At 43.9% G+C, this 12,272-nt stretch overlaps 1 protein-coding gene across 1 annotated transcript in view; it reads left to right on the top strand.

The window, feature by feature from the left end:
* LOC147701148 (sialic acid-binding Ig-like lectin 13) overlaps nt 1–12,272 on the top strand; it is a 498,018-nt gene that overhangs the window by 412,670 nt on the left and 73,076 nt on the right. The window contains exon 5 of the mRNA XM_086929313.1: nt 9,117–9,407. Within this exon, the coding sequence (XP_086785439.1) occupies nt 9,117–9,407 (291 nt within the window). The remainder of the gene's footprint in view (nt 1–9,116; nt 9,408–12,272) is intronic.

Here is a 12,272-nt window from a genome sequence, read left to right as displayed (position 1 = left end):
TTTGGCCAGTATACTACAGTGCCCACAGCACATCGGTTTACAGCACTCAGCTCACAGTTTAAGCACACACTTTAATCTCTGACTTAACTGGTACCTCACCTCAACACCATCTCACTCCAGGCAAAAAGTCACTTTCACACCGGCAAGGGTAAATACTTCACTTCTGCCAGGATGCTACAAAGAACTCAGCTCACAGTTTAGGCACATGCTTTCATCGCCAAGTTAATGTTAATGTTAATGTTAATGTTAACTGGGGTTTATATAGCGCCAAATCACCGTCAGGTCTCTAGGCGCTCATGACAGATGACACTAACAACAACTGAGTAAATGAACAGAAAATACATATGTGACAGCATTATTTAAATAGGGCCGAAATCTTCCCTAAACAGGAGTGTTTTCAACGACTTCCTAAAGTGCAGAAGATTTACTTCTCTACGGAGAGACTCTGGTAGTTTGTTCCACATCTGTGGGACCAGAACAGAGAAAGATCTCCCTGCCTTGGTTGCCAGTTTGAATCGAGGACAGGACAACAATTGGGAGTTAGAGGACCTAAGCGTTCGTTTGGGATTATAGACCCCAAGACGTTCTATAATATAGGCAGGCGCTTGCCCATAGATTGCCTTATGGGCAGTACATAAACTTTTAAACTCCACCCTTTGCTTTATGGGGAGGCAATGTAGCCTGCGCAATAATGGGGAGGCATGGGTCTGTCTAGGTAGTCTGAAAATTAATCGCGCTGCATCATTCAACGTTACCTGCAAACGATTAGTCAGGATTTTTGGCAGACCTAAGTAGAGCGCGTTCCCATAATCTATCCTTGAAATTATTGTGGCCGAGACAATGGTACGGAGCATGGTTAAAGAAAGTAGGGGGACTAGCTTGCGTAGCTGCCTAATTAGGTTAGTACAGGTCCCAACAACAGAAGATATCTGGCTAGCCATTGTCAGCTCATGTTCGATCTTAATACCAAGGCTTTTTACATTGGGACACGGTTTCGGGGTGGGGCCAAGTTCCTGGGGCCAGAACAAATCGCTCAAGGACGAGGCAGCAGTTGATACCACCAAAACCTCAGTTTTTTCCGGATTTATCTTCAGCAAGTTTGCCGTCATCCAACTGACCATAAATCTAAGTATATTCTTTGGCCTGGGTCTGTGCAGATGCCGTACTGTCAATACTCTGTAACAACTGAGTATCGTCTGCATAATTAAAGATTCTGCAGCCCATACTTGCCAAAGAATCTATCAGTGGTTGCAGGTAAAGATTGAACAAAAGTGGGGACAATGCAGAGCCCTGTGGGACTCCGCACTCAAGAGTACCCACCTCAGATATACAATCCCCCAATTGAATCCTCTGAGTCCTCCCCGAAAGAAAGGATTTTAGCCACTGATGGGCTAAATCCTTTATCCAAAACGCGGCCAGTCTGTCCAGAAGCAGGGCATGGCTGACAGTATCAAATGCCGCTGATAGATCTAAAAGTATCAGGGCACTTGGTTTCTTACAGCCATGCCTCTGAGTTCATCCAGCACCGAGAGCATCACCAACTCGGTGCTGTGATGTGCATGGAATCCTGCTTGACGTTCCTGGAGTAGATGGTGTAATTCCAGGAATGAAGACAGGGACTTCAGCACATGTTGTTCCAGAATCTTGGACAAAAAAGGCAGCTGGGATATTGGCCTATAGTTTTTTAGAATAGCCGGGTCAGCCCCCGGCTTTTTTATCAAGGGCTTGACTCGTGCTTCTTTAAAGCTAGCTGGTAGAAGGCCAGTATCTAACGAATTGTTAAGGAGGGAGATAATATGGTCCTCTAGAACAGGGAGCGCCAGACAGAAAACACCGGGGGGGCATGGGTCCGCAGGGGAACCTGACTTGGTTCTACTCATAAGCTGCCCAAGGGTTGTAGAGTCTATACCTGGAAACCTAGAGATGGTGAATTTCGGGGAAGCTTGAGAAACCTGTAATGAAGAGGGACCACTGGAGGTACTGTTCTTAATATCAGAAAGAATGGTTATCACTTTCTCATGAAAGTAACGTTGAAAGGTATTACAATCTATCGGTATTTCTGATTTTTCTTCTTGCTCAGTTCTTTTAGGATTATAAAAGTTTCTTTCTGAATATTGTCAGCATTATTTATGCTGGTTTCATAATTTTCACCTTTTGCTAACAAAATGAGCTTTTTATATAAATTCAGAGATATTTTATACTGTTCCCGATCTATGCAGTCTTTTATTTTCCTCCAGCATCTCTCAAGGTGGCGAAGCTTTCTTTTGTGTTCCCTCAAAGGAGGGGTAAACCAAGGGGCCCCTTTTCCAACACCCTTTATTTTCTGTATCCTTTCAGGTGCTATCTGGTCAATGGCCTGGCTAAGATTCCGCGTTATAACCTTATAATCCTGGTCTAGATCACCATATGAGGCCAGTGGTTGCATATAGTTAGGAAGGACATCAGTTAAGGCTTTAGAGTCAACTTTTTTCCATTGACGTACTTTTTTGGTTTTTAGGGGTAGTTGGAACAAGTAACTGTCAATAGGGATGTCACAATTGAGTAGATGATGGTCAGACCAAATGCAGGATAGAATATTCGTAAGGACCACCTCTGAATCAGAGGTCCAGATTAGGTTGAGGGTGTGACCCTTAATATGCATTGGAGCTTCTACAAGCTGTTCAAGACCCAGTGAAGTCAATAAGGTCTCCAACTGTCGAGTTGTCAAATCTTTACGGGAACTATCCCAGTGGACATTAAAATCTCCAGTTACCAAGACTTTTTTATATCGAGTACAGATATCTGAGATAATGGGGGCAAATAAATCATTGAACACTGAAGTGCATTTTGGCGGGCGATAGACAGTGAGAACAATAAGGCAGGTATTATTCAAGGTGATCTTCACTCCAAGTATATCCGCTGAATCTACTGTTTCAGCCATTAATTTAATGACTGCTAGATGTTTTTAAACAGAATTGCTACCCCCCCCCCGAGCATTATCAGCACGATTGTGCAAAACGGCGTCGTATCCATTTGGGAGGGCTGCTAAAATATCGGGTAATGAATTGTCACCTAGCCACGTCTCTGTAAGGGTTAGGATGTCTATATCCTCATCCTGAAGAAGAGTAAAAATTTCAAGGTGGTGTTTTTGAAGCGACCTTGTATTCAGGCTAGTAAGCTTCAGAGAGGGCGGGTGAGTAATGGACCTGCACGGACGGGCGCAGACGGGCAAGACTCTGGCTTGACTCCGGCGCGAATGCGGCACGCACGCCGCGCGTCGCCGCTGCGCATCTTCATGACAAGTTTTTGTAGGGGACTCGCGATCACGCCTGAGCACTAGAGTGCTCACAAGATGGCGCCGCGAAACGTCCAAAAAGTACCCCCAAGATGGCTGCGAAGGATATAAATGCCAGCTACAGACCCGCTAAAGCAGCGGTGATTATGCCAATTAAAGTGCAAGAATGCACTACAATATAGGATTAAAACCAGGGGTTAACAACGAATAAAGAGAAAATAAAATTTAGACAAAATAGGTATTTAAAATTTACACAGTTGCACACAGAACTCACCCCAGGCGCAGGATACTCAAAATGCGCTACGAGGTCTAACAAGCCTTGTCAAGGCCGAACCTGCCTCAACTCCCGTCTTTTGTAGGGGACTCGCGATCACGCCTGAGCACTAGAGTGCTCACAAGATGGCGATGCGAAACGTCCCAAAAGTACCCCCAAGATGGCTGCAAAGGATGTAAATGCCGGCTGCAAACTCGCTAAAGCAGCGGTGATTATGCCAATTAAAGTGCAAGAATGCGCTACAATATAGGATTAAAACCAGGAGTTAACAACGAAAAAAGAGAAAATAAAATTTAGACAAAATAGGTATTTAAAATTTACACAGTTGCACACAGAACTCGCCCCAGGCGCAGGATACTCAAAATGCACTGCGAGGTCTGACAAGCCTTGTCAAATTCACCGGCCCCTCACCTCCGCACCATCTCACAGTGGGCAAAACAGCACTTTCACACCGGTAAGGGTAAATAATTTGCTATGGCCAGTGTGTTACAGCTCCCAGAGCACATCAGTTTACAGCACTCAGCTCACGGTTTACACGGACGCTTTCATCCCGGAGTGTACCAGCACCTCACCTCAGCACCATCTCTCAGTGGAAAAAACAGCCCTTTCACACCGGTAGAGGTGAATAATTTGCTTCACACTCCCTGTATAGCACACCCTAACCACCCTACAGAGCTCCTACCCTCCTCTCTCCCACTTTTTTCTCCCTTTTTACCCCTTGTTCGCTTCAACGGAATCACAAAATGGTGGCCAACACTTCTTAGTTGCAACCGCTCGCACAGCTCGCAGCCAATCAGCAGCAAGCTGGTGCTCGTAACGCCTCAGCCAATCAGATGGCAAAATTCCCAAATATTGATATCTGTAAATTTCGATATTTCTCAAACTACTGAACAGATTTACGCCCAAAAAACAAAAGCGTGCTTTCTAGACCAAGACCCTTCTCCCTGCCAAATTTGGGGTAATTCTGTTCACCCATTCGACCTGTAGTGTTGTCTAAAGATTCCTATGGAAATTAAGATAGAGAAAGCACGTTTTGGGTCACCCTTTTTTCTCGGCCCCCCCTTGACGAATCACCCCAAAATTTCAACATAGGAGCTGATATCTACAAAGTTTTGAAAATGTGGCAAAGATTCGTCAATCAGCACCAAAGTTATTGGGAATAGAATGTTGCGATTTTCCTATGGTAACTAGGTCCTAATTAGAACTACCTACTGGCAACCGCTAATTGTTAATATATATATATATATATATCTTGTTTGAGCCATAGGTTAAGATGAGCCTTAGCGTGCACAAACCGCCATGGTCCACAGTCCTTGGGAAAGTGTCGCTACTTGCTTACAGAGGCTGAAACATCTCAACCTAATGTACCCAACAGACGGATGTAACTGATCAATTTAATCAGTCACAACTCCCACCCTGCACCATTTTACTCTAGTCATACTACCCTATCATTAAAAAAAATTAAGGAGTAGTATAGGCTATTTTAACACCACTCACTGCACTATCACTTACACTCAACACTCCAAAAATCCCGCTCGGTTGTATCAGGCATAGTAGCACCCTGGAGGGGCAATCGGCCTCTCTGGTGGGGGTCCAATGATGAAGCATGTAACCAACTAGATTGGTGAGTGAGGACCCTTCTAAAAACATGAGTGATTCTGCCCTCTTGCCATCTCCACCTGGGCTTCACTCTTTTGTTGTTTATATTTTTTAAACCTATATGTATACAGGTTAAATGACTAGGTCATGGACAAAATGTGAAGAGAATATGATTAAGAGACAGGATTAATAGTTTAGGCTAGAGCTTGAATAAATAGGATCAAAACAATTAAGGACAATTCCCGTCTTATACTGAGTATCTCATGGCTCCGTTGTCTCTCTCATCATTTTTATCTTCTAAATGCTCAAATCCATTCTTGCAAATAGCAGCAAGTAGCAGAAAGATCTACCAATTACACAGGTGATACGCAACTCTACCTAAAATATCCTCAACCAATGCCATATACAGAATCAAATCCTTCCTTGAACTGAATCAAACAACTTATCTAACTACAGGAAGGTTAACACCACAAAGACTGGAATCCTCCTGTTTTGCAACAGCACCAAATAACCCCAGAGTGAAGCCTGGCTTTCCAACTTAAATCTACTAGGTTCACGCTCAACACCGACCTCTTATTTAACCAACATATCAGAAAGACCAAAATAGGATATGTTCCAAACCTCCCTCTTAAAGTAAGTTAACCAGTTTCTCCTAGGATAATGAATGTAGAAAAATAGCACACATTTTAATGCTCTCCCATCTTGACAGAGACAAAGCCATACTTATGGGAATTTCCTATTACCACCTTAGCATCCCTGAAGGGTACTCTACATGCAATGACATGGTTAATTAAGAGCTCAAGGACACTTAACCAATCACCCCCAGGTTAAAAAGACCTCCTCTGACTCCCACTTGTAGCCTGCATCATTTTCAAGGTCAGCTGCATCACTTATGTAGCCCTAAAAAACAAGACCCCAGCTTCCCTGGCAAACAAACTTGACCACTGGTGAGTTGCACCAGAGGGGCTACAGAGGCTTATAGTACACCCCTGTTCGGAGCAGCATCCCTACCAACATCAGACACACTCTAACTCTATTACAAATCAGAAAAAAGCCTATGACACAGTTTGGAAGAGAGCTATTCCTTACATGACAGTGTACCTTTGACCTTCCACGAAAAGTCTGCATCTTCCTAGGGATACTACCCCTTTTCAGTAGTCTGTTGCTTTTAAGCTAGGTTTGCACTCTAAAAATGCCAACACATACAAGCGTACATAAACAGTGATTTGACCGAGCAAAATGGGAGTTGTTGATTTGAGTTCAACATGGGAGGTGGAGAAGAACTTGGCTTAGCTTTTTGCTTACCCCTTTGATATAAATTTGCCCTGTGTGTGAACAGATATGGGAGGAAATATTGGCTATATAAAGTTACCAGCCATTATACTGAAGACTATAATCCACATTCATGTAATATTTTTAAATGTGGGAAACCCAACTGTGCTGGTATTCTGGGGCATCCTTACCAAACACCTCCTTTAGCACTTGACCTCAAGGTAGAGTGGCAGAATAGTCTAAGGCTCACTCCTGGAATTGCTGTGAACTACAAACTCTAAACTCAGCAACACAAAATATAATGTAAACATCAATGTCCTGTCAGTGGTTTTTCTACAAAGTGCAAGATATGTGAATACACACCAAACTAAATACTATACGCAACATAACAAATAACTACAGAATGCCAGGTGGAAATACCAATTGGAACCACTCCTAAACGAGCCAGAAAACCAAGTCAGGGTGTAAATAATATATACTAAAAGCATCGCTGCGGGAGATATTTTCCTCCTGTGCTGGGCCCCTATGTAAATGTGTGTGGTTGTGAAGCAACCATTCCGTCATCAGCACAGCCCAACCGTGACTGATGACGGAATGGTCGCGTCACAAGCATCGAACGGGTTAAAGAAAAGTCACAAAGGGCATCAAAATACTGTTGTGTCATAATATTTTTTTCTGATATTTCTTCTACTTGATATGTAAAACTTGATATTTTGTTCAATACTGTTTATTTACCAAGAAGACTAAACTAAAACTATTAATCTCCAAATTCGTTTCATTTAATTTTCTTATCAACACTTCTAGCCTATCTCTTCCAACTGAAATTAATATGTGAGAAATTGAGTTGTTGTTTTACTGGGGTGTGAGCCCTGGTCAAGCAACAGCCACAATTCCTTGCAGGGTGAACCACAACATGTCACAGTGAGAAAGTCATTATTTTGCCCTGACCACCCCAGTTTGTGACTGATACTGATGGTTATTGACTCTGATTGTGCCCTGGTCTCTGCTAACCAGACCCAGAGTGAGTGCTCTCTTTAAAAGGTATGTAGTAGTTAGGTGTATTTACAATTAGCATGACAGCCTACCAGTAAGCCCTGAACGGAGTTCGGTTCAGTGAGGATCCTTGTATAGCTCCACAAATGAGGTTGACAGCATCTACATTGAAGAGTGCCTTTCTAACTGATTTAGTCAGGAAGGTGCACATCCATTGAAGTTCTGGGTGCCAGTTTTGTGCAGTTGTTGGGTAAGGATTGTCAGGACCCCTTTCAGAGGGCCACAGGGCACGTCTGGGCTACTGGGCCAAATCGTGTTGGTTGAGGCCTCTAACTCTTATGTCTCGGGCCTAGCTAATATGGGTCCTTAGCAACTGGGCCAAGTACCTCTTCTGCACTTGACTTTCAGTGGTAGCTGTGGTTGAGCAGGTACAACTCATAACTCAAAGTGTAACCAATAAAACAATATCCAGCCAAATACTTGCTTTTATAAGAAAACATAATTTTTTTTTCCAACTTTACAAATGCAAACAAATGTAACATTCAACTGCAGCAAAAAAAAACCCTTGAGGTTGGGGCTCTAGTAGTTGTCAGGCGAATCCCTGTCCCGGCCTCCTTCCTGTAATGTGTTCAGGAGTATTCATTGGTATCCACATCAGGGAATGCAAACTATTAGGCCATACTAATGAGTGCTCCCTTTTGACCCTTTCGAAACTTAGATCAAGGTTTCTAGTGTGCTGTGCACCATGCTGCGATCTCATAAGTGGTCAAAGTGTTAAAAATGGTCACAGTATTACAAACAGGAGCACAGGTTGTTTTTCCATTACTTCCCTCTCTTACCTATCGAGAGGCACATAATCTTACCTCTAACAGATGTGCCGCTCCCAGTTGTGTTATAGGTTTTTGAGTGCGATCTGGTCTTTGCACCTCCCCTCATCGTCTGCTTTCCCAGAATGAGGATGCGGAGGCCGGGGTTTCCTGTTTTAAAGGAGTACACCTGGCAGACTTAATCCAAAATCTATATGATCCTGTTTTATCCCACATCATCACACATGAGATACCACCCCACCTAGACTCCACCTTGCATTTATCATAGGGCATACCAATAAAAGATCTCTGCCAAAGAGCCCCTTTGGGGGACTCACTGGCCATTGCAACGCTGGCCCAACGAGGAGCAATAGCCTTATGATGAAGCATGACATTCCTTTAAGATGTGTGAGAGCAACATGAAACAGTCCTGCTGACTGCCAGAGGTAATATGCCCAAGTCCTGCACAAACTGTCCATATCTCCTCTTTCTCTTTAGGGACAGTAGCCCTCATTTTTGTCTTTGAAAAAAATTAGTAGCCAATTATCCTGATATTTATGGAGATGTTCATTTTCTTGATTAGTGACTGTATACATACTGCTACTCGGCAGTTTGGTTCCCTGCTCCAAATTAATACAACAATTGAAGGATCTATAAGGTGGTAAGGTTGCTGCTGGTTTCTTATTGAGGACTTTCAATAAGTTATGATATCCAGGAGTTATTATTTCTTTCAAAACTTTAATTTCTCTATTTCTTTATTTGATACTAGTGGGAGATTTACTAAAAGGATTATGTTATATTCACTTTTATATGGTTCATTATCACTGTGCACTGTATACCTTTGATGGAACCACTAAAGTCTCAGTACATTTGAATTTTATATACCTTTTTATTTTAGACAAGCCCAGACTTGCAGCCTATAATAGCTCCTCCTGCCAAAGTGTAGAGAATGCCACAATGTGTATTTGTGTGGTTGAGGCCAATCCCCCGCCTACTATCAAGTGGAAGATTAATGAGAACACAATTCCAGAATCTTTCCAGAATGGATCCATTCAGCAGGCCTTCTTCCTGCACGATGCCGTAAATAACAGCACCTTATTCTTGAACATCAGTGATAGCGCCAGCCTCAGCATCACCTGCATCTTCTCGAACAAGCATGGCAGAGGAGCTGAAATCCTAATGTCTCCAGGTAACATCAACATTTTTATCTATCTTGAGAGCTATCTATCTTTTTGCTATCTTGAGAGCTTAGAGTTAAAAAAAGATGGAGATTGAGCAGTCTTCTAGAAATTCTCATTTACTTGTAATTTTTGTAGAAGACTCTGCAACATTCTGATTTTGATAACAAAAAGAGCTGACATTTCGTATATCAAGTGGTATTCTGTAAATGTATCGGACATTGAAACTTGACGTTAGGAGAGTTTTGCTAAGCACACTTATTCCCAAAATATCCTTCCCAAACCTCCATCTCTAAACATCCTTTTCTGTTAGTGTTGGTACAAAGGCATAGAATGAGTAAGTCCTTCAGGCAGGGTCACTTTATATTTTACACTGATCACCAATCCTTCAGGATGTTCTTTACTTTACAGCATACTTTCAAGCCTTAGTCGTCTCATCGTCTCATACTTTTATGGATGTAATGCCATGCTCCATCAGCTTCCAGACTCCAGTTAGGTCCACCTAAAAGGCATCTCATATTTTGTAGCATACTTCATCAACGACCAGAAGAATGTCGACTACATCACTTCTACCCCTACCTACCTTATCCAAGCCCTCATCATCTACAGAGGAAACATTTGCAGAAGGCGTGCCAAAGGCAAGCCCATCTGCACCCATCCGCTCCCAAACAGGACCAGGTACCAGGTTGCCTGGTCTAATTAGCAGGGATACTATGAGGTACTCCTCTGCACAGTTGTTAAAATATCGCAAAAACCTGCATATTAATTGCACGCTACTCTGCCCTGAGGATGATGTTGTCTCTTTCCTGGGTTGCAACCTCTCACTACATGCAGGATTATGCAAGGAGCTCAGCACTTCAACACCCATCACTCCTGTTAAATTGTACAATAATCTGGTCTCCAAATGTGTCATCTCATTCAGCAAGGAATTTTCTTTTTTAAGCATCAATTGTTGTTCTCTCCTGAAGCACCAAGCTGATATCTTTGATTTTCTAACAAGCTAACAGCCGGACGCTATCTTTCTCACATCAACATGGCTCCATTCTAGCTCTGGCCCTGATGTAGCCTCACTTTGCTGTCTAACTACACCATAGATAGGAAGGACAGGGATCTCAGAAAAGCGGAGGGATTGCTATCATCTACACAAAGCCTATAGCTGTAGATTTGAGAGTTTGTCTATTATTGGTTGTGAAGCTGTATTACTTAAACTGACCTTAACTCCTTATTTATTTATTTATTTATTTATTTATTTTGCATCTTGTACCGCGCAAACTAAAACCCGAAGGTGTCAAGGCGCCTAACAAAAAGATCAGAAAGCGGGCAGTCATGCACTTACATGTACGCTTGAACAAAGAGGCGTGTTTTAAGGGCAGCTCTGAAGGTTTGGAGGGAAGGGAGGGACCTAAGTTCTAATGGAAGATCGTTCCACCATTTAGGGGCCAAGAGGGAAAAAGCCTTACCACCCCATCTGGCTTTCCGAATGCGGGGGATGTGGAGGAAAGAGTGATTGGAGGAGCGGAGGCTCCTGCCAGGGTTGTAATAGGTCAAGATGGCTCTAATCCCTGTGGGGCTGCTTTTGGCCAAGGCCTTATAGACCATACACATGGATTTGAAAACAATCCGCTCCTTAATCGGAAGCCAATGCAGCTGCTTCCTGGCCAGCGTGGCCGAAGAGCGACGGGGAAGATCGAGGACAAATCTAGCTGCCGCATTCTGGACTACCTGCAAGCGCTGCATCTGACTCTTATTCAGTCCAGCATACAGCGCATTACAGTAGTCCAGACGCGATCCCAAAAGGGCGACAGCAAGTTGCCTTCTTGCCGGCTGGGAAAGGTAGTTCCTTATTTTCCTAAGAACATGAATTATGCCCCAACAGGTCGATACCGTCCTGTTGACTTGCTGGCGCATGTCCAGGGTAGGGTCAATCATTACCCCAAGATTTTTAGCCGAAGAAGTAGGTTTGGGGCAAAGACCGAGCGAGTCAGGCCACCATTCCATGGACCAGATATCTTCCCTTCCGCCGAACACCATCACCTCGGTCTTCTCCCCATTCAATTTGAGTGAGTTGTAAATCATCCACTGGCCGACGGCCTCCATACAGGATCTAAATCTGGAGGCGGTCAGCTCAATTGACTGGGAGAGAGACACGAGGATCTGCGTGTCGTCCGCGTAGGAAACTACCTCCATCCCAAAAGATCTGATAAGTCTGGCAAGGGGGGTCACATAAATGTTAAAAAGGGTGGGACTAAGCGCCGACCCTTGAGGGACCCCACATTGCACAGACAGGGATGGAGATAGAAATTTTCCCAACATTACCCTCTGCTCCCTATGGTCGAGAAAGGAAGAGAGCAAACCCAAGGCTGCCCCCCGGACCCCAATCTCACCCAGTCGAGATGTTAAGACCTGGGGAGATAGGGTATCGAAGGCAGCTGTGAGATCCAGAAGGATCAGGAGGGATGTCCGGCCCTCATCCACACTCATGCGGATGGAGTCGAGAACCAGGGTGAGGGCGGACTCGGTGCTATGTTCCCTCCTGAAACCATGCTGGGAAGGGTCAAGGCAGCCTGAATTCTCCACAAAGGCAGCTAGATGCTCGTTAAGATGGGACTCGAGCATCTTTGCAGGGGCCGGAAGCAGTGAGATGGGGCGAAAGTTTTTTAAAACCCCAGGATCTAGGGAGGGATTCTTAAGAAGAGGTTTGACCACAGCATTTTTCCACTGCTGTGGGAAGACACCCTCCCTCATGGCCCCATTCATGATCTCAAGTAGGGGGGTAGAAGAGATCCCCTGCACTGCTTCAAGATCTTAAGAGGGCAAGCATCTAGTGGAGACCCTGACTTGGTTTTATCAAGCCGCGTGTCGAGATCTTGTAGGGA

Source organism: Lissotriton vulgaris, chromosome 7, assembly GCF_964263255.1.
Source record: "Lissotriton vulgaris chromosome 7, aLisVul1.2, whole genome shotgun sequence".
Classification (NCBI taxonomy): domain Eukaryota; kingdom Metazoa; phylum Chordata; class Amphibia; order Caudata; family Salamandridae; genus Lissotriton; species Lissotriton vulgaris.
The sequence above is the reverse complement of the archived record's forward strand: the minus strand, read 5'-3'. Positions and strand labels throughout refer to the sequence as shown.